This window comes from Lethenteron reissneri, unplaced genomic scaffold (assembly GCF_015708825.2).
Source record: "Lethenteron reissneri isolate LAM-NWPU_2019-01 unplaced genomic scaffold, ASM1570882v1 scaffold_115, whole genome shotgun sequence".
Classification (NCBI taxonomy): domain Eukaryota; kingdom Metazoa; phylum Chordata; class Hyperoartia; order Petromyzontiformes; family Petromyzontidae; genus Lethenteron; species Lethenteron reissneri.
The window spans coordinates 2,008,799-2,031,711 of record NW_026890838.1 but is presented as its reverse complement, the minus strand read 5'-3'; the positions used below and the strand labels follow the sequence as shown (position 1 = coordinate 2,031,711).

At 45.1% G+C, this 22,913-nt stretch overlaps 1 protein-coding gene across 1 annotated transcript in view; it reads left to right on the top strand.

The window, feature by feature from the left end:
• Positions 1-10,542, top strand: part of LOC133361630 (oocyte zinc finger protein XlCOF6-like) — a 37,414-nt gene extending 26,872 nt beyond the window's left edge. Inside the window, exon 3 of the mRNA XM_061580608.1 lies at positions 6,587-10,542. Within this exon, the coding sequence (XP_061436592.1) occupies positions 6,587-7,698 (1,112 nt within the window). The 3' untranslated portion in view covers positions 7,699-10,542. The remainder of the gene's footprint in view (positions 1-6,586) is intronic.
• Positions 10,543-22,913: the final 12,371 nt, after the last annotated feature.

Sequence of the window (22,913 nt, the reverse complement as noted above, 5' to 3'; positions counted from 1 at the left end):
GCGGAGATTGACGAGCTGAAGATGAGTCGAGCCGACCCGCTGGTCGCAGCTCGCTCCTGAGTCGACCCTCCCGGTCGAGCTCGCTCCTGGGTCGACCCGCTGGTCGCCCTCGCTCCTGAGTCGACCCGCTGGTCGCACTCCTGAGTGGACCCACTGGTCGCACTCCTGAGTGGACCCACTGGTCGCACTCCTGAGTGGACCCACTGGTCGCACTCGCTCCTGAGTCGACCCTCCCGTCGCACTGGTTTCCAATGCTCAGGATCCTTTACTTTATGCCGAAAAATCCCCCTGGATCCCGCCCACAAGGCGGGACTTCTTTCGATTTTTTTTTGTGTCAGGATCTGTCCGTAGGCAGGTGTGTCCATGTGTGTGTCCGTACGTCCGTATGTCCTTGTGCATCACCCACGGTATATTCCGTTGTCACACTCCCTCCATAAACCTACGAGCAAACAATCAGATGTTACAAATTGCCTCGAGGTCGTCTCTCTGTCTGGGTTCAATATTATCTCTTGTTTGGCCTTCTTCATGAGCCCAAAACACAGACGTTACAAATCGTCTCATAAGCGTCTTTGTTCGCGTTGCACCACCTGGAGGGAGGGGCAACGCTCTCTCCGACCCGGCGCACAAAGAAATGGTTAAAAAGTTTTAAGTTAACATTTGTCCCTTACTATTTCACAGTTATGATTCTGTATGTAACCTAAGGTCTGTCGTTTCCCATCGTGGTGCTTGACTCAAGTGGAGGTGTTTCCCCGAGCGTATACACACTCCTATCCCGCTCTGCGGAGATACAAAGACGGCCGGGATCTCCCTTTCTCTCCGACCCTGGGTTTAACATCGTTTTTTTATTATGTATTATATTCGACCTGGTGGTGATTCATCCCGTTATCCGGGCTTTTCATAAGTTTTACTTTGTAATAGCGTTAACATTGATGCTATGTACGATATTATGTATTGTGATGTCTTTAACTTAACTTGTTTGTCAGAGCTTTACTGACACGAAGTTGCATTTCATAGCCCCGCAGTTTTTGCCCCACCCTATCTCTGCTCGCCGTGGTTGTTGCCGTCCAGCTGGCCGTTGTTCAAGGCCTCATTAATTTCCGTCACTCCTGAGGTGAGGGCGGTTGAACCTTGGAGTCAGTTCTGGTTTTTGTCTGCCGCCGTGCTCTTAATTTCCTTCCCTCTTCAACCTTATATATGATATATCCGCTCCTGTCTGGGTGCGATTCAATTTTGACTTAGGAAGGTTCTGATTGTCATATGCTTCGGGTCGAGTTGTATAGAAAGTATTAAAGTATGGAAATAACATTTCATTTGACTTAATGATGGTGATGGTTCAGTAGGCGTAACTTGTGGCCTGGTTTAATTGGAGTGGGTGTGAATATCAATAACTTTAGCCTACCCTGTTGTTAAATTCCGACTTTAACGTTACTTTAATAGCAATACAGAATAATTGAGCTTTTTGTCTTAACTAGGCGAATGCGAACTTCTGGTGACCCCCGCAGCCGTGTTATTCAGCTGGGTCTGCCCGCCTTGAGAGATATACAACACTTTTTTTTAAATCAGCTCTCCCCTGTCCCTCCAACCTTCTGCTCTGGGAATGTTATTCTTAATTCAGGTCCAAGGCCTTTTTGGGTTTATCTTGTTTCCTCAGCTGCAGGAGAACAAGGCGTGCTTCTACCTCCCTTTCTGTGTGCACGTGTTCTAATTAGCTCGGAATCCCTAACACACAATCAGTGATGATTCCTGGCTTTCTGTGGTTATGACTTAGACAAAGGCGCCTTTGCTTTCTTTCACTGCCTTTGCCTTGAAGCAAGGTTGCAAATTCTGTCATCCTAGCCCTCCTCTCGTTCATTACTTAACAACACCTGGTGTTTTGCAGTTTGGTGCGCTTTGGTGTGTTTCACTCATTAAAAAAAAACAAGTAAAAAGATAATATATAAAAATCATCAAATATTATTAATCTCAATTATGGAAGAAGGGTTAGGATACAACACAAGGATCTGTCAGGCCTCCTCTCAAACAGAATATCCAAGAATGGTAGTTTACCGTCTTTCTCCACTTCCATGGTTAATCTGATGGATGGGTGTCTAGAATTGATGTGGTCCAAGAAGTGGTTCAATGCTGGGAGGCCATGTGGCTAGATGACGAAAGTGTCATCCACATACCTCTTCCACATTTATTTGCACTTCCTCTTCCTGACAAAGTATTATCTATATACTGTATATAAAAGGGACATTTGTGAATGTGTGTCTGTCAAAATGTTGAGCGTACTTCCTGACATGCAACAAACTTGAAATTTTCCAGACTGTACACCGTGCAAATTGTTTTTTTAAATGGGGGGGGGAGGGGCTTCGGTGCAATAATGCATATTTTTTGCACGGCAAGTGAGCTGTGACGTCACATCTCTGTCATGTGTCCCGAGTGCAGAAGCTTTGCCCAGTTTGCCTGCTCATGTCACGCACCCCCCAACCCTCCGCGGCTAAAGTGAAATACAAATGTGTTGCAGGTCTAAGGTGTCCTTTGCGCAGCATTGCTTTATTATTTCAGTCGTTTACTGCCGTATATTATAATATAAGCTATACTATAAATAAAAGGTGACCTTAATACATGTAAATAATCAAAAAGTTAATAATGAAAATTTATTTTAAAAAATTTGTGTTATAACAATCCTATTTAATTAAGTTGAACGTGTTGTTTATATTTACTTAAAGTTGCTTATTTTGATGTGACGTCACATTTCTTAAACCCCCCTCTCTCGTCACATATCGTCACATGACTGACACCCCTCCCCACCCAAGGTGCGTGACGTCATTGACGGAGGGCCCTTTGTCATTGCCGAATTTCGTTCCAGTACCGCAAGTGACGTCATGTCACCTGCTGTCGCGTGACGTCACGATATACGAGGAAGCTGCTGCTCTGCGCGCGCGCTCACTGAGATCCGAGGTGAGAAGTTTACATCGTGGTGGTTGTTGTTGTTTACCCAGGTAGAGCCTCGCTCCTTCTCTTTCGTAGAGATATCAATTGAGTAGCAGCGAGTATGGAATCGATGTCCAGGTTGGAACATTATAACGCGGGGCCTAGCGATGCGGGGGCTTGCCACCTGCCCTCGCCTGATCGCATTTGCTTTAATTCTCGGCTTAAGTTTAATTTGTCTTCACCTGGCTCACTACTTTGAAGCTTTTTTTTATTTTAAATATTTCTAGAGTTTTATTTTATTTTACCAGGCCATGCCCACTTCAGCTGCTATACCGCTCTTTCAGAAGCGACCTGCCCACAACAAAGTGGCTTATCAACGTGTGGAAATGTATATCGGTCAAATACTCTAAACGCGTGGCGATGTTGACTCTTAATGTGCAGGGAAAAACCGGAGGATCCAGAGAAAAACGCGACCACGGGGAGAGAGACACGCAAACTCCAAATATACATCCGTAATACAGGTTTGTTTGGGTTAGATCGCGTGAATATATAAATGCGTCGTTAAACCCGTGTGTTGGAGAGCCAAGCCACAACATTTACAATCTTGAGTATGACGTTTTGCCAGTAATTACAACCAGCTTCATCAGGCGACAGCCACATTTTTGTGGCTTGGCTCTGTGGGACTATAAATCAGGTCACTTGGTTTATAGCGCAACACTAACCTTTGCACTACCGCTCCCCACTCGTGCACAAACATTATCATCGAAAGTATAGTTTTTGTTCAGGGATAACTAAGTTACCCGGCTTCGCACAGGTCTCAGTAATCAAACATTAAAAGTAATGCCTTGTAATGCTGACTTTATTAGAATTATTGAATTCTGCCAGTGAAGTCTGTAAATGTATGTGTCAATTGTCACGGTTTTTTTTTGTGTTATACAATCACATCGCGTTGTTTCATAATGAGGACAGCTTTTAAATTCGTTTCCCTTGGAGAGCTTCAGGATAAGAAATGTTGGATGTTTGCCATCTGGTGGGTTTAATCGAATGAAGCTTTCATTTTGGCATACATGTCGACAGCAATTTGGTGGAAGAGCTCTTTGCATCTCAAAAAGAGATTGAAGCTGCCGTTTCGCACCATAATCCTGAAGGCAAAGAAGTCCATGGCAGAAATCTTTTGTTGGCAAGCCTGTTGCTGGGTCAGTTTGGCGAACTAGGAAATTGTAGCCATCATCACCTTGCCAGAAAATCAGTATACATTGAAGAACATCATAGGATCGGTGTGTTTCATTTCTGTGTAGGGTATTATTCCTCAGTTGCAAGACGATGCCTCGAGTGACATGTTGTTCAGCAGTCAGAATGACAGCGACTTCAGATATTGTGAGTGCATTTAAGCGGCACTCATGTTGACCATGTAGAGTTTAGTTGGCATGAATGACAACATTTTACTCTGAAGTCATCTTCTCCATGGCATACTTGAAACTGTAAACACAAGAGTTTACCTTATGGAGCATGTCTTGCCGCAACAATAGGACTTGCATCTTGGTGTTGATGACATTTTTGCAATGCTGGTGAGCCTGTCTAGTATCGAAAGACACGCAAATAGATCTTTGCTAATGTAGGTAGGTCATCAGGTAGTGCCAAAACATGCCATTTTGAAGCATGAGTTCTATCTCCTATTGTTGTTTTGGAATTGGTGGCTTGCATAGGTAGTGTTGGCAGGTATCAACACATGAATAGGCTCGGGATGGTCATTAATTGTGGGCAGCTGAACCATGGTACAGTTAAATCTTGACTTAAAGCTTTTGTGACTGCACGAATTAATATTCATTGGGATGTGATCCCTGACACGCAATATCCCGGCATCTACAAACTAAGCTGTGTCTGCGGCAGTAGTTACATTGGGGAAACTAAGCGACGTGTCTCGGACCGTGTTCGTGAACATAAGGCAGATCTGTTACCGCGTGCTCAAGCAGCTTCTGTTATTTCAGATATTACGGGCTAAACAGGCATGGCATTGGCTAGAGAAGAGATTGGAGGATGTGGAGGTGATCGGAACCGCCAATGACTGGTATCAGTAGTGTCAATATTGGCCTCTGTGGAGGAGGCCTCTGAGGTATGCTGCAGGGCAGTTACGATATATTTGCGTTGCAACAACGATGAGGTCGGATGAGTGACACTCACAGAATGGGTGGAACGCTGGGTTCCTAATACCCAGCAAAACAAAGGGGAGCACAGCTTTTTCATCTGTCAGTCATCCCTTGACACCTGGATCATTCCTATTATCTGCTGACAAGGAATCCATACTTACATAGCCTTAAAGTGCACCTATCATGGCATTAGCACTGTGATAAAGTTACTTCCAATTCGTCATGAATGGTGGATGTTTTGTTTATATAATATGTTAATGATCCATGTGAAATGTATGTGTCTAAGAGTTTATCTTTGTGGGGAGCTGTTGCGCAGTTATTTCACTGCATTATGGACTCAACAATTATTTAGATTATCTCTGACAGCAAACATGATTGATTACACTGTAACAAAAAAAATTGTCCTTGGGTATTAAATGTTTTCTAATTGCTTATGCCTCAAAAGTACAAAAAATGGCTATTATACCCCACAGAATTTGCTTTTGTGACCAGGAGAGTGATATTTTGTAATTTGCCTATTTCCAATGAGAAAACATGTGCATTTGTGTCATTCCTTCACGTGAAGTCCTGGTCACAAGAGCAAAGTTTGTGGGGAATAATGGCAATGTTTCTATACTTTTTAGGCATAACCAATTAAAAAATAACACTTGCTACCCAGGGACAAAAATCGTGTTACATAGTGTAAATCAAAGCTGAACTTATTGTGGGCCTCTGCTATGTTGATTGAAGTGAGGAAGCATTATTACTGAGCAGATGAAGGTGGCCAGGCATAGTTTTGGACACATCACCACCTTTTTTCATGCCAGTGTGTGACATTGTCAAGTTTGTATTTTCAGTAATGTATATTAACTATTGAACATGGAGGTTAAATCAAACAATAGTTTTCCTCTGGAACTTTTTATAATAATGGAAACAGTCAGGAAAATATCTCGGCACATACGCAGCTGAAGTTAGATCTGTTCATCCGAGCATTCAAGCAAATCTGAGCCTGGCTTCACACCTTGAAGTTTCGGTTGAACATTAATTTATGCATTTCTGCATAATACAAGTAGTATTATTTTCAACACCCTTTCCTATGTTAGCTGAATTTTTCTTAAATAAATATTACTTTCGTAGCTAGGCAGCCGAAATTGTGTGACTAGAGTTTTGAGTAAACATTCATTTTGAAGATACTAGGGCATCCAGGCATATTTATGACCATTTGCCCTCTCATTGTGTGCCTTAACAGCCCGTGTGATGAATTGGGGAATCTTTTTCACTATATCATGAATATATGAATAAGTTTAGACGTGTAAGTCATGTGTGAATGTGTATATATTAATTCCTCTGTGCCTCGATACTGACGTAGATGGTGTGGATATGTTTTTCTGTCTGCAGCTGATACTTCCTCTGACGCTTCCTCTGCAGAATTGATTTGATGGAGCGAAGGCACTCGGCGCAGCTCGGTAGAAGGAAACAATGCGACCAGTATGCAAACAGCACGGATCGTACTGGAAATTTGACACAGCACCAGAGAACTCAAGCAGGAGAGAAACCCTTCAAGTGCATTGTGTGTGAGAAGGCATTTGCATGGTCATCAAAACTTAAAAGACACCAGAGAACACACACAGGAGAGAAACCTTTCAAGTGCACTGTGTGTGAGAAGGCATTTGCACAGTCATCATATCTTACAATACACCAGACAACACACATGGGAGATAAATCCTTCAGGTGCACTTTGTGCTCGAAAGCGTTTGCACATTCATCACATCTTAAAATACACCAGAGAACGCACACAGGAGAGAAACCCTTCAAGTGCAGTGTGTGTGGGAATGCTTTTGCAAAGTCATCATATCTTAAGAGCCACCAGAGAACACACACGGGAGAGAAACCCTTCAGGTGCCCTCTGTGTGGGAAGGCATTTGCACAGTCAAAAGATCTCCAGAGCCACCAGAGAACACACACGGGAGAGAAACCCTTCAAATGCAGTGTGTGTGAGAAGGCATTTTCACAGTCTTCAAATCTTAGAAAACACCATAAAACACACACAGGAGAGAAACCTTTCAAGTGCACTGTGTGTGAGAAGGCATTTACAGATTCATCACTTCTTAAAAAACACCAGAGAACACACACAGGAGAGAAACCCTTCAAGTGCAGTGTGTGTGGGAAGGCATTTTCAAGTTCATTTTATCTTAAAATACACCAGAGAACACACACAGGAGAGAAACCGTTCAAGTGCACTGTGTGCGGGAAGGTGTTTTCACGTTCATCAATTCTTCAAAAACACCAGATAACACACAGGCATCAGAAGATCCCCAAGGAGTGTAGTCTGAAATCGACTTGTGAAAGTCAAAGTGCTGCAATGAGCCCATCCCTCCTGAAACAAGAACCAGAAGAAAATTCCAGCTTGGAAACTTTAAAAGGTATCAAGGTGAAATATGAAGCGGCAAATGTGAAATGTGAAGAGGAGACAGTGAAGAGTGAAGAAGTGAAGGTAAAATGTGAATATGAAGATTCAACTCCAAAATCGGACCTTGACATCGATGGAGGCAACGTGAAGCAGGAGGAGAATTCTGACTGTGAAGCAGAGCGAGGCAACTCCCAGCAGTTTGTGGAAGTGGAGGTGTGGGTGGACTTCTTAGACAATACAAAGTAAAATGGAGACCCTGTAGATGTGTAAGCTTGAGACAATGAAGCTCCAATAGGATCACCTTTGTCACGGGCCTTTAATGAAAATAACGTTAAGTTGAACACTCAATTCCTAGGTTCAACCTGCAGAGTAAGCACGGACAGTATTTGTGGACCTGTGGGTTTGGTAGATCTCTAACCAGGAGCGAGAGCCAATAAGCTCCCAAGAATTAACTATGTTATAATAATATTAGCATTCATATTGTGCTTGCTTAATTGCCTCAAAGCTACTCGGAGTTTCGTATCATATCTCATCACAAACACTCGAAGAGCATGTTTTATATATGCCTTTTCCAAAAATATATGTTAAGACTGATTCTGCCTTTTTTTAAAATTTATTTAGATCAGGATGTAGCGCTGGGACACAGAAAGGATGAGTACCCCTGCCTCCTACCTTGCCACAAAAGACAGCTGGGGGATAATTTCTCACAAGTCTGCTTGGGAAGTCATAACATTTAATACAAAAACTGGCAAACCCAAGGGGGGGCGAATGAAATTCTGCGGGAAATCCCCAGTTGACTTCAAGAGAAGGAAATAACCCACAAAACAAACATAAGATGGAAACAGCAGGGGTCACGAACCTCCCTGGACAGTGAAATCCACCCAATGGCAGTACATCATTAAGAGCTGACTGGGATTTTAAAAATACAACAGTAAAGTTGGAAGCTTAGCTATATCTTCAACCTCAGGATATCAAAATCTAACTTGAGAATAAGCACGGATCCCTGGCGATACAGACGGGGAACAAAGGTAAATAAAACTCTCGGAATATCTTTGGTAACAACTATGGTAGTCCACGAATTTTGGTTAAGCATGAACCAAATAATTATGAAAGTATTAGACCTAGGGTCATTCAGAAGAGATACAATGCGAAATATGTCAATCACACACGACCAAGATATAATATGTATTCCACGGGATCAGACTCACCAACCCCTTTATTTTCCACTAGCTAACAGCACAGTAAATTACGTATGCAGGGGGCGCCTCCCCCTAACATCAAATACCACACAAGAATTCCAAACCGCGACGTGAGTGCTGTGAACACTGCTCAAAACGTACTTAGAGTCGCTTGCAGAGTAAAAACTGCGGGAAGTTGTACGGTACCAAGCTGTAAGAGGTGTAAAATTATTTTAAAAATTTCCAACACGTGATGAGAGGACGGAAAACATGGCAATAGCAAGCACACCTGTGCACAATAGGTCACGACTTCAAAAGCCACAGCGCCCCTTTTTGAGAGAGACTGCACGTGTTGAGGTAAAAAAAATGTAACACTGCCAACCCGTGATTGGAGCGTGGGGAACGCTGCCCAAAACGTGAACGGAAACATGGCTGTAATAAAGACATCCGGGCAACAAACAGCCTAAGCGACTTCAAAAGGAAAACAGCTGCCCCTTTGTGAGAAGAAAGAGCCTGAGGTGGAAAAATTCAGATATAATCAAGAACATAAGAACAGAAATCAAGTACTGCGAGTGGCAGGCTCCGGGGATTACCCTCGTGACTGGCAAGATTGATAGGGAGCCCTGCATCGGCAGAAGCCACGCATCACTGAGAGTTTTTAAAAAAGGATTGTGTCATTGAGAGAGGCTGCCAGCCAAGGCTGGTACTCGTAGTATTACAATACAAACGTGGGGAAAAGTGCTGTAGCATTACTATTCCCGGGGCGAGGTCGCTGTTTATAGCCAACACATGCGATCATAGAGTGACAATCGTTATGATTGTGCTCAGATCAAAGTCAACCCTTCGAGGAAAAACTCGTGCAACCACTATTCATGAGAGTCCCCTTTAAATTGCAACCCACAGGCAAAGTTTAGTTTTACGGTTGGATCAGAGACTAACACGGAATGATATAACTTGATCTGTAGCGTGCCCTCTGCAGCACAAGTCGTACAGACAACTGGAAGAGGACTCTTGAAGAGGGGGGGGTGAGACGACAGGCGTTGTCTCTCCAGAGTCCAGTCTACAAGGATCAACAGTGTCTGGTGCCAAGGGGGGTGACGCGCGGCAACCAGCGGACGAGCTGCGTGCGCTGTCTGGCGACGGGATCATTGCGCACATTGACGTAGACAAAGCCGGGCCCAACATCCCTGCCAGCACAGGTACCGCCGACAGCGTGACCAATGTGCCGACTCAGCAACCATCCCAGTGGTGGAGAGAGACTTGACGATACAGCTGAGAGCACCGTGTGTTCGACACACGCCGACCCAGCGCTGCACCTCGGAAGCCGCTAGCTCAACAGTTAGCAAGAAGACAACACACAACGCGCATATTGGTACTGATAAGATTGTTCCAAAAAGTTATCTTTGTCTTTCGAAAAGAGTTGCCATCCTAAGGTGGTGCGTTAACTATTAGTTCATCGTGAAAAGCATTGTTTTGTCCCTTGAGTTACATGAATACGGTCGTTTAAAAGTATTTTAGTTATTCGTTTTCTTTTGATCACAGAATCTTGCCCACGAATTCATCGATGTTAGATTAGCCAATTAATAAGCATCTGTTAGCCAAACAGGCACAACTATCATGCACACTTGTTTCAGGACATTTCGTTAAAATCATAATCTTACCAATTAATTAATTGTCTACTTTTGCCATTGGGCAAATATTTCTTTAGCACGTTTTCCTAACGCAGTGTATGGTCGCGCTACTCTGAGGAGTTAGGCGATTGTTCTGTTACTCAGTTTTAACAAACGTAACCATTGAGGGTTAATTGTACGGATCAATGAGTAGGACATCTTCAGGAGTATGGTGTTGACAATTCCGATCATAAGTGTGTTCGCATATTAGAGTGATATTAAAGTTTCTTAACATAGAAGAGTCTGAGTGGTTTCTTCGTAAGTTCAATCTTAATTATAAGAACTGTATCCTGCTTAACACGTAGGCTTTCGTGACCAATATTATTCATAAACGTTTTTGGGTTAGATCGCGTTATTTATAAATGCGTTGTAACCCTCCACCACCAGACACGGTCAATCAGCAAAAAAGTGTCACGTTGACAAAAGACAAATAGTTCACTACTTTAGCCCACCGGTGTGTTCAAGAGTGAATCCACAAGATTTACAGTTTTTGAGTACGACGTTTCGCTGATAATTACATCCAGCATCATCGGGCAATTCGCCAGAATGGTGAAGCCCTCACTTGCTCCCGTTCTTAAATAGAGCAGCAGGGTGACGTCATCATTTGACCCATGCCGGTGCGACGATTTCAGGTGGGGTGGGGGGGGGGTATTGTAATTATATAATAGATTGGTAATCAGTCAATTGTTATGATTAGACCTGACAAATTCTTATAATTAAGATTATGCATGAACTTAAGGAACCACTTACTCGTCCAATCGAGACCCCGCTTCAGGTCACATGCCCTTGAGTTCAATCAAGCCCACTTCCGGTCACTTGCCCCTAGCTCGTCCAATCGAGCACCGTTTCCGGTCACGTGCCCTTAGATCGTGCGACCCGCGGAGGCATCTGTGTCTCTACACTACACCCCCTTTATAAATTACAGCCGACCCAGCTGTAAAACCCCCCCAATGTAACGTGAATGGTAAGTGTGACAATAACCTCGAACGATGTGCCCCAACAACAACACAAGAGCCTGGTCTGCCCCCAGTCCGCCCCCGGCTCGCGAGCGAGACCGCCAATCGATGGTGTGCGTGAATGGCGGCGTGCTGGCGAGAGTTAATAGAAATGGGCAGTTTTCGAGCGCGTCCTCATCGCCGTGCCCCCCGCCGGGTTGGGGGAGGCCTCCGTGGGTGTTTCCGGCGTGTGACTAGGTTGGCCCGAGGGCCGCGGCCCCCTTCCAGGCGACGAAGGTTGTCCACCCCTGACTCGCGCCAAAACTGGTGACGAGGTTGGCAGCTCTCCAGACCTCAGTAGCTGGAACCCTGAGGGAGAAGAGGCGGAGCATCTCTGAGAAATTGTTCCCGTGAATGCATGCCCCGGATATAGCCCCCAGGGATTGAGATGAATGCGCGTTATCCTGCGGACAAAACAGTTTGAGGCGCGACGCATGTTTAGTGGCAGGGTTGGCCACGATCGCCACTACTTGTAGCGGGCAGTACTAGCTCAGTCCAGTAGAGAGCAGAACAAGGGAGGCCGGATCGGCTCAACAATAATGATACCTGCAATTCCCATGGGTATGCTGGATTCCTCTTGATATGCAAATTATTTTGTCAAGGCGCCCCCTTCCCCCCCCCCTTCCAACCCAGCTTATATATATGCTCCATGCACGTGCTGTTTCATTCAGACGCTGTCACCTCGACAGACCTGGTTTCACCTGAGGACGGCTACTTGCGTTGTGGCCGAAACGTCGTGAGAATTATTTTATTATGTTTTAATTATTTTTATTATTTTATTACTTCCCTTCTACGTGACTTTACCGAAAGAACCAAGAAGATGAATCCCTGCAGTCACGAAAGCTTTAAATCGAAAAATGCATTATTATTATTACTGGAGATGTACCGGACTGCTTGGTATCTCATAAATTTCGGCATTGTTACGTGTCGTAGTAAAAACTCCTTGATCGGATCCCTTGTGGACATACTTGAAGATGTATTTAATCGATTTAACTGAGTTGCAGCACTCAGCGTTGATGTGGGCATCGGACATTTTTAGAAGCAAAGGACAACATGGAACGATCCAGCGATTATCAATTTCCACATCCTCCAACTTCATTTTGATGGTTGTCGTTTGTCCACCGTCTTCAGGTTCACGGCGACGATACAATGGGTAGCCATCTGTTAATGTTTGAGTTATTTGATGAATTGACGCGGAAATGTCTTGCTGCACAATTTATCCTTCATGCATGGAGACTGCCACTTCAAAGTGCCTCAAGGAAAATGTACAATGTTTTTAATGACGATGTCGTGAAGCTTCTTATCGGTGTCAAGATCGGGAATTTCAGCAGATATGATGTCGTCGATTTTATTTGAGTCCATTCGTCAACCAAATAAAAATGTGTGCATGTGGAAGATCTCTTTTTGCCACTCATCGGAATAAAGCCAATATTTAATCGAGCCAAAAACTTCGCCTTTGATGAGAACATTCATGAATTTGATGAGCTTCTGCTGGAAAATTCTTGCCACCAAATCATGTCGGTCCGTTTTTGATTTTCCATTAATCAAATTCACTTCCATCTGGGAAGCGAGGGCGCTACCAACTGCGCTACTCCGCCACGGCCTGTGGAGGGGTTACGCTCTGGGCTCTTACTCTCTGACGTTCAGCCAAAGCCATGAATGAGTTCTATTTGAATATATGTAAAATAATTTTTTTTTGCCTAAAAGGTGTAAAATTTTGGGAATTTTTTCACGAACAATAATTGTCTGGCACAACGAGTCTGTGTGGGAAATGTCAGCTCGATTGGATCACGGGAAGTGGGTTAAAAAACGACCGAAAGATTTGCACAGTCCTAAGCAAGCAAGCAAGCACGCAAGTAAGCAAGCACGCAAGCAAGCACGCAAGCAAGCAAGCAAACTTAATACAAGTAAACCCGTAAAAACAAAGTTTTTCACTATAAATCCTTTATATGCGTGGCGGCTAGAGTCCTCTCGTCCTCTGGCTTGAGATGGCTGCCACCTATGGGTCAGATGATTGTCTGCCACCATTAAGCAAATGGTAATTAAATATTTAATTTGTTTTCCCTAAACATAGTAAAATTTTGGATTTTTTTTTCACGAAAATTAATTGTCACACAACGAGTCTGTGTGGAAAATGTCAGCTCGATTGGATCACGGGAAGTGGGTTAAAAAACGAGCGAAAGATTTGCACGGTCCTAAGCAAGCAAGCGAACTTAATATAAAGGATTTAAAAATATATTCGCCTGTGGAGGACGCAGGGATCGATCCCGCGACCTTTGGCATGGGAAGCAAGGGCGCTACCAACTGCGCTACTCCGCCACGGCCTGTGGAGGGGTTACGCTCTGGGCTCTTACACTCTGACGTTCAGCCAAAGCCATGAATGCGTTCTATTTGAATATATGTAAAATAATTATTTTTTGCCTAAAAAGTGTAAAATTTTGGGAATTATTTTTCACGAACAATAATTGTCTGGCACAACGAGTCTGTGTGGAAAATGTCAGCTCGATTGGATCACGGGAAGTGGATTAAAAAAACGACCGAAAGATTTGCACGGTCCTAAGCAAGCAAGCAAGCAAGCATGCAAGCAAGCAAGCACGCGAACTTAATATAAAGGATTTAATAAAGGATTTAAAAATTGCTTATCCTCGAGGAGTTTGACGTCATTATAAACAGTGGTATTGATCGATTGGTAAAACCAATTTTTGTGTCGACAGTTGATGGTGGCCCGGACGAGAACCCGAGATACCAAAAAGTGATTAAGGTTGCAGTCCACCACTTTTTTCAGCACGATTTCGACGCTTTATTCCTCGTTACCAACGCTCCAGGAAGAAGCGCATTTAATAGGGTCGAGAGAAAAATGGCGCCACCCAGTAAGGAACTTACTGGATTGATATTACCACGTGACCACTATGGTAGTCATTTTAACGAAAGAGGTATTACCATCGACGCAAATTTAGAGAAAAACTATTTTAAGTTTGCAAGAAACACTCTAACCGAAATTTGGTCACAGTTCATTGTCGATAATTTTCCGACAGTGGCTGAATACATCGAGCCAACAGAGTCTGAGCTCTAGGAATAAAACCTCTTGTCCAGGGCAGTGGCGGCTCCTGCAAAATCTCTCAGGGGGGGCAAATGTCTGGATGATTGATAAGAATAAGGTCCACCCATGCAATGGATAAATTAACAGCTTAAGCATGTAAAGGCAACTTCACTTCTTTAATATTAATGAAAAATAAAGTGACTCTTACAATACATCTTGTTTGTTTCTATACTCACTATTAAAACAAACCACTCAAGTTTATTTTATTAAAGATTCCACTAGGTGGCGATAAATTATATTGTTGGATGAAACGTGCTTACGTATGATGACGTTAGCACGTATGATGACGTAAGCACGTTAGTGCAAGCCCTCCCGGAAGCCATAGAGAATGCATTGGAGCGCCCGCCGTTCGAAAAAAAACATCTTTGAATGTAAGTCTATGGGGCCACTCGGGGCGATTCTCAGCCGGAGTGAAATCGCCCAAAAAGAGGCGGTACTCCACAGAACGTGACATGACGCTGATTGGACTATATCTAGAGACACAGTGACGGCTAGCGTGACTCTGTGGTTCAATGACATTGGTGGTGCGTCGCCCAATCGCCCTAATGAAGAAACCGCCCCTGGTCCAGGGATCAGAAATGGTACGACGTTCACCTACGAACAAGCCAATACTTGACACAGATTGTAAAATGCACCGACAAGAAGTGCTGTTTGAAACCAAGAAACTCCTATTTTTTTGTGTAACAGACAGATTTCTTCCTCCTCCTTTACCAGTTGTTCAAACAAGCGAAGGTCTTAAAATTCCAGAACGTACAACAGACGGAGCATCTCATGAATTCCCATCTCTGTTTGCAGAACAAAGTTTGAAAGTGGATGACATCCTTCCTCGCTCTTCAAATCGTTATCGGTCGATTCCATATGACTTGCATTGTCCGTCAATACAATCCGTGCTTAGCGATAGGATTTGCAAGAAATGTCACACATACTTTGCGTCGTTAGTGATGCTGCGCAGCCACTCTGTAACACACAAGCAGGAATCGATTATTATTCCGCCCAAACGCATCAGGCCACAGAGAGTCGCGGCACGTCGGCAACGTGTAATCGCAAACGAAGAAAATGGAGAGAGTGCAGATTGGATAGACGAAGAAGAGCTTGACCTTAATGGAATATCCATTCCACAGGATGAAGAGGATGAAGATATCCATGCTCTCCCTATTTATTCCATGAAGGCGCATTTTGCTTCTCCATGGGAGAATGGAGAAGCATACATTTTGTAATTTTTTTGAATGATTGTTACTAAACATTTTGACTCTAATGATTCTACCATGGCTTTTCATTCTGTGGAATGAATATGTGATTGTTATAATTGTACTCTCCAGTTTTGCTTCATTGTATTACAATGTTTCAAGTATATTTGTATAGTTATAATTACTTGTAATATTTCATAATTATAAGATATTTTCAATATAATATTCTGAACATCTGCAGTTTTAGTTAGACGACGAATATTTTCAAGTGAATTTATGCTAAATTTCAGCTTTCCAAAGCCTCCTTTTAAATACATGTTTACATGTTTTTTCATACAACATCAGAGTACATCACCACATTAAATACGCACTACAATGACAATAGTTGAAAGTGATTTGAAGCATGTTTTATTTTCAAAATGGAAATATGGTTTGGGGGGGGAGGGGCAGAGCTTTGTGACGTCATGTTTGACGGGGGTCTGACTTTTTATGACGCCGTGTGACGAGGGGGGGAGGGGGGTCAAAAATTGGTAAAAATTGCGTGACGTTTTGGGGGCTGAAGGCCACATCCCCACTCCCCGTGAGCGGGCGGGGTGAGACGTCCACACCCTCCACTCGCCCCTCCTCCTCGGCCACTTCTCACCAGGCCCCCGCCGATCGAGTGATCGGCCCCCCGCACCAGCGCCCTCTCCGAGGGACATGGCTAAGTGGCTGGCTCACCACCGCTCGGAGTTATCCCACACACTCACACGTACACCACCACTAATGCGTAGGTGGCTGCATGCACGCGTTTTATACACACCATGCAAAAACCCGCGTAACCAGTGGCGGTCGTATAGATGGTAATAGATGCACATCTCACACACAAACTCCGCGCCGACACCTTGCAGCCCCGTGCTCACTCTCTCACGCACCCCGCACGTAGTCGCTCCACTCAAAAATCACAGACACCACGCCGAAGTTCACCCACACACTCATAAATCGCACTATCCCGATCTTCTGAACTGAAGTTTATTAATGGCGCGTCTCAAGAAAACCCTGTGCGGCCCGGAGTAAATATTCTACGAGCAGCATCTAACCTATCTCTATTCAATCCCTGGGTGTACCCCCACTCTACTTCTCACCTCACAGACGCACTCATGGTGTCACATGGACGCTGTGGGAGTCGGAGGGATGATGATCCGAGAGTTCTCTGACTGGGGTCGAGTCGTAGCGGCACTCGCTAGTGTCTCTCAGATGCTGCGAGGGGCTGCGAGTCGGACTGGGCAGCTGAACGGCTGGAGGATAATTCCCTAATGTTTTACCGCTCCCTCCTTTTATGCCCTCAGAATCCGAAGATCCAGGGTCACATAATGTTACCCTGCGCGGCCAATTGGGCGCCTACCTTTCAATTTTAAACCAATGCCCCGCCATTACCTGGAGCGTTACTCTCCATTGCGCCTTGACCCATTGTCTACGCACCCGTCCTCCCCACCCCGGCTACGAACCTGTTTGGTCGGGGTGGCCGTCCCGCGGAATACACATCTGCGGCATGGATAGGAACTTCCCTCCCACCTCCTTGTCTGCGCTGCCCGCGGAGTGTTTGCACTCGAAGCCCTATCTCCCGTGTTGTGTATGCTTCATCGCGGCCAGCCTGTAAAGCTCTATGCACTTCTACGACTTTTTAAAGTTGATTTTAGGGGGGCCGCTATGTAATCCGGCCTAGGGGGGGGGGGTGTCGACCAATTTCCTGGCAATGGGAAACCGGGGGACATTCCTGCTAGGGGCTCTTTGGATGAAAACCCATGGGCCAGGCACCCCCCCCCCCCCATTCGAGATCCTACGTGGGGGCATGTGTGTGTTTAGTGGCAGTGTCTGGCAAAACAACCCCCTACCTGCTCATGGTGCCGGACGGGCAACGTTGTCGTGGATAGTGCCGTGGGGGGAGGACCAATTCCGATTGGAATTTCCCCTCAGGGCATTTGTAGCCACCACAGTGGCTAAATAGGGGCTCTGGACGGGTGCGAAGGGCTGGTAACCCCTCTACTTTCAATAAATTACCACTAAACCACGTCTAAAATATATAATTAATAAGCTTGTGCTGGAGGCCCCAGGTACACAGGCATCTATGACGTTTCCTGGCCAAACCCTATTTGGCGGAGCCAAGAAATTGAATCTTTACTCTCGGGGCTCCTCCAGAAACAACAAAAAGCCACTATGGATGGCCACATTGAATGTTCGAACGCTCACTGCGGAGGAGAGGCTGCCACTCCTCTGTCGGGAGCTGAACCGGTACCGCCTGGATCTCCGTGGCATTCAGGAGGTCCAGTGGACCGGCTCTGGCTCCTGCCACCATGAGGGGCGGACAGTCCTCTACTCGGGGCAGGAGACTGCCAAACAACAGGGTGTGGCTCTTCTTCTGAATAAAATAATGAAGGGGGCGTGGGAGCGTGGCAGTGAGGTGTGGGAAGTTGTAAGCCCCAGACTACTTTGGGCTCGCCTTCCCATCAACCGGAGGTGAGGAGTGGTAGTCATGGTTACTTATGCCCCCACCGAAGACGAACATCTGTGGAGGGATGCAGGCAAGGCCAATGAGTCAGATTCCTTCTATGACCTCCTGTCACAGGTGCTGGCTAAAGTGGCCATTGGGTGACTTCAATGCCCGAGTTGGTCATGATGCTGGCACCTGGTCTGGAATGATTGGAAGGCATGGGCCAGATCAGCTCAATAATAATGGTAGGAGTCTGCTAGATTTTTGTGCAGCCCATGGGCTTGTAATTACCAACATGCTGTTTCGGCATTGGCGCATCTAGACAACATCATGGATGCATGTCGGGTCCAAGCAAGAATACCTGCTGCACTACATCATGATGGAACAGCGGATGAGGGCCCATGTCCTTCACACCAGGACCTACCGTGGAGCTGATCTGTCCACTGACCATCGACTTGTCATCTGTAAGATGCGCCTGCCATTCTTCCACTCCGGTGGTGGGTGTACACCCAGGACCCCATTCCAACCTAAGGTGGCCTGATCTCAGCTAGCTGACGGAAGTTACAAGCGAGAATTGCATTATCGCTTGCAGCTGGTGTTGGCATCGTCCCCCACTCCTCCTGATGTCGAGGGTAAATGGGCGAGGTTTAGGATTGTGACTCATGCAGCTGCAATGGCTGCTTTGGGTAGTACGCGGTCCAGACCTCCCCAGATACCCTGGCTGACAGAGGAGGTGTTCAGAATGCTTGAGAAAAAGCGACAGGCCCACTCTAATCGTCTACAGCATCTCACATCAGAGAATGAGGAGGCTTCTCACAGCCTTCGCTCGGAGGTTCGGAGACCCGTGAGGCACTGCAAGGATGGGTGGTGTTCACAGGTTGATGAGGAGATGGAGTCTGCCTCAATGGCCCGTAATCACAAATCCCTATTTATCTCCATCAAAACAGTTACCTGCAGCACCACACCTATTACCATCATTAGGGGAAATAACGGTGATCCAATTTCCGACCCCCAGGAACAGGTTTGCAGATTTGCTGAACATTTCTGTGAGGTCCTGGGGGATGGTAAATCAATCAGCCTGGAAAACATCATGGGACAAAGTGGGGATGACCCTGCTGAGGCTGCGGTGCCTCAAATATTGGAGGAAGTCACCCCCTGTGAGTAGCTGACTGAGGTGCCATCTGTTGAGGAAGTACTGAAGGCGATCCAGAGTCTGAGACCAGGAAAGGCACCGGGCAGAGATGATCTCCCAAGAGAAATGCTGAGGGAGGGTGGCGTTTGTACGCAGACTGCCCTACATGACATCATAACAACAGTCTGGGCCACTGGACGGGTTCCGCAGGATTGGAAGGATACCCTGGTGGTCTCACTCTTTAAGAAGGGGAACTGCACAGACTGTAACAACTACAGGGGCATCTCACTCCTCAGTGTGTCGGGAAAGGTCCTGGCAAGGATTATTCAACATCGCCTTGCAAGGCACGCTAAGGAAAGGCTTGCGGAGCCCCAATGCGGTTTCAGGAAAGGGCGGTCTTGCACAGATGCCATATTTTCTGCCCGTCTGCTACAGCAGAGGTGTAGAGAATTCCAACAAGACCTACCTGTGCTGGTGAGAGGGTACAGGCGAGGTCCAGCCGAGGATAGGAGAAACCTGGCGCGTCCTGGGTCTATGTTGTCCAGCTCTCCCGCGAAGCCACTCAATACGACGATGATGACACCTCTCACACACCACAGCCACTCACACACCACAGCCTCTCAACCACCACAGCCTCTAAAACACCACAACCACTCATCACACACAACATCTAACACGCCACATCTACTCACCCAAATACAGCCTCTCGCAAACCACAGCCTCTCACGCATCACAGCCACTCAAACACCAAAATCTCTCACCAATCAAAGCCTCCCACACTCCAGAGCCTCCCGCACACCACAACCTCTCGCACACCACAACCTCTATTACACGGCAACCACTCACTATCCACATCCTCACACACACCACAGCCTCTCACACACCGCAGCCTTTTAAAGATGGAAATTATCCTGCTATGTACTATTTTGCTATCGTTCCCGGCCATATCTAGTGCGACAATCAACTACACCACCAGACACCCATGTTATTTTCATCCAAAATTGTTGCTCACTATGCCACTATACCAGCAAATGAAACAGCGTATCGTCACTTCTACACTTCTTCTTTGTATCCATTTAAACCATATCTCTGTCCCATTACTTCACCGGCACTCCTTCCAAACTTAATTCTTCTCTTAAAAATATCACCATTTACAAGTGGCTGCTATTTATCTAAGGTTCGCCGCTCTACATACTATCACAGAAAATATCTGTGCAAACTATTCATTCTGCTTTTCTAATTTATGGGAGGTATTGAGCTTCATCCAGGCCCAAGTGACGACATCACATTGATCCCCTCTATTTAAGACCGAATCAGGATTATCTCCACAATTCTGGCTGTCACCTGATGAGGGTGGTTGTAATTACCGGCACAACATCGTACTCGAATTGTAAATGTTTTTGTGGTTTATTCTCCAACACACCAGTTAGTGCTGATCTAGTAACCATTTGGCATATTTTGTTGAAGTGACACACCTTACTAATTGGCTGTGTCGGGTGGTTGCGCGTTGAAAGATGTATTCATATTTAAGTGATCAAACCCAAAAAATCACTATTATGGGTAACAAATGTACATGGTCAATCAGTCCTTATGACTTTTAAACAATTGTGGCTGGCGTGGTTATGATTTTGAGTGGTTGTGTTCACTGTCAAGGGTGCAAGGGGGTTCCAGTTAAAGGGATTCAGGTGTTCTAGAGTTGTAACGTTTAATTTATTACAGTGCATAGTCGTAGCGTAGTGACAGCACACCACACGCAACCACACTCTTATTTAAAACTATTGCACACTCTCAAGCACATTCACATATCCCCCACACATGAGATGCAACGCGCACTAGCACACCTAATATACATTCACACGCGGGCGTTGTGTGCACCAAATACTGTGAGAGTCCAAACAAGGCGAGCTTCGGGTAAAGACTGTATATATTCACTTGTTTCGTACCATACATAACCAACCATGCTAATCGGAGGTTCACTGTAATGCATACGCACTGGGAGCGAGCCTTCTCTTCAGGAGCCCCTAATTCACTGAAACATTACTTCTAAAAATATGTTTAGCATATTTAATATATTGACTGAGTGGAATTGTCTAAAACACTGAGCAGGTGGCTTTGGTTATACTTGTGGCGTGTGCCCATTGGCCAGTTGATCCCATGGAGGGAATATAAAATACTAGAGGGGCCAGGACACGTGAATCAGGAGTGTGAGACAATGAGGTTGCCGCATTCAGCTTATTCACAGGCTTCACTCATTACATGAATGCAAACGGGGGTAGGCATCATCCAAAAAAGAGCTTGCTGTACATATGTAGTAATTGAGTGCAGAAGTGAAATGTGTCGTTTAAACCCGCCACAGCCAACTAGCAATGGTTGTCAGCAAACAGAACATGCCAATTCGTCACTAGCACAGCACACCGGTTTGTTGGAGAGCCAAGCCACAATATTTACAATCTGAGTACGACCTTTCGCCAGTAATAACAACTAGCTTCATCAGACGAAAGCCAGATTTGTGGAGAAGTCTTGCTGTTTCGTTTCTTATATAAACGCGTAGATGTGGTGACCATGCTTCTGCGCCCTTTTGCAATATGGGGTGGGGGCGGGATTACTGAGGCAACGTAATTATGCATTTGCATTATTGGAGCCCTTTGAACTTGTCCTTCCTGTCTATTACGTTTATTAAAATAGCTCTACCAACGACAATCCCTATTGAAGTACGCTGCCCTTTGTAGGCATGCATTTAAATAATGTATTATTTAATTATTCGCTTCCACGCAGCACTAAGGCGGTCGGAGTCCGAACGGTTAGTTATTTATATTTCTTTCAATTTCGATATATTCTCTAATTAGTCTTGGACAGTAGTAGCTAGTTTTGCACAAAACTACTGCTGACAGTTGTATTTGGGAGAATGTAATATGTATCTGATGTTTAGTCTCATACATCCTGTTTGCCCAACATAACATTTACCACGTGCAGTTAATCCTGTACACACCTTCTGTTGATAGCTTCGGTAATACATATTTTGTACCAGATATAAATTTCTGTATTTTATGTGCCTTGCCAAATCTGACTCGGATGTTTTGTTTTTCCAAACATCTGGCTAGTTTATTAGTTACTCCCGCAATGTACGGTATTTTGATCTAGTTAAGCGGCTGTCTTTAGTTCATGTGGGGATAGGTTGACAAATGTATTGATTAGGTCCATGGAACCGGTGTAGTTGAGCAAGGTACAACACATGAAGACAGATTATGTTCGGAAAGTGTTTTTTCAGGACATTAAGTGTCAAAGTTCTCTCCCTTGAAAAATTCAAATGCGGCAGGCAGCTCTGGTTATTACTGCGGCTGCAGTAACCTGAAAAAAGTATGCACCATCTGCTTCACAGTGGATGTTAACATTCCTCCGATGTCGTTCAAAATAAATAAGCCATTTCAATGGAATGTAAATGTTAACATTTACCAAAATTGAACAAGTATCCAAAAGCGACCTACCTGAGATCAATCATCGCCCCCTACTGGCAAACGAACGCCCACTTACAGACCGCTGCCGAGTCAACTCATGTGGCACAGGGAGAGTTACATGGGAACGGCCGCCGAATGTTTGAAATGAGATATCATACAAGCCACTTTGAGTTACTGCGTCGTATGAATAGAAATACCAATAATATTATTAGTATCCCAAGGTGCATGCTATGGAGCTTCCATGTCTCATGCTCCTGGTTCCAGGATCTACCCA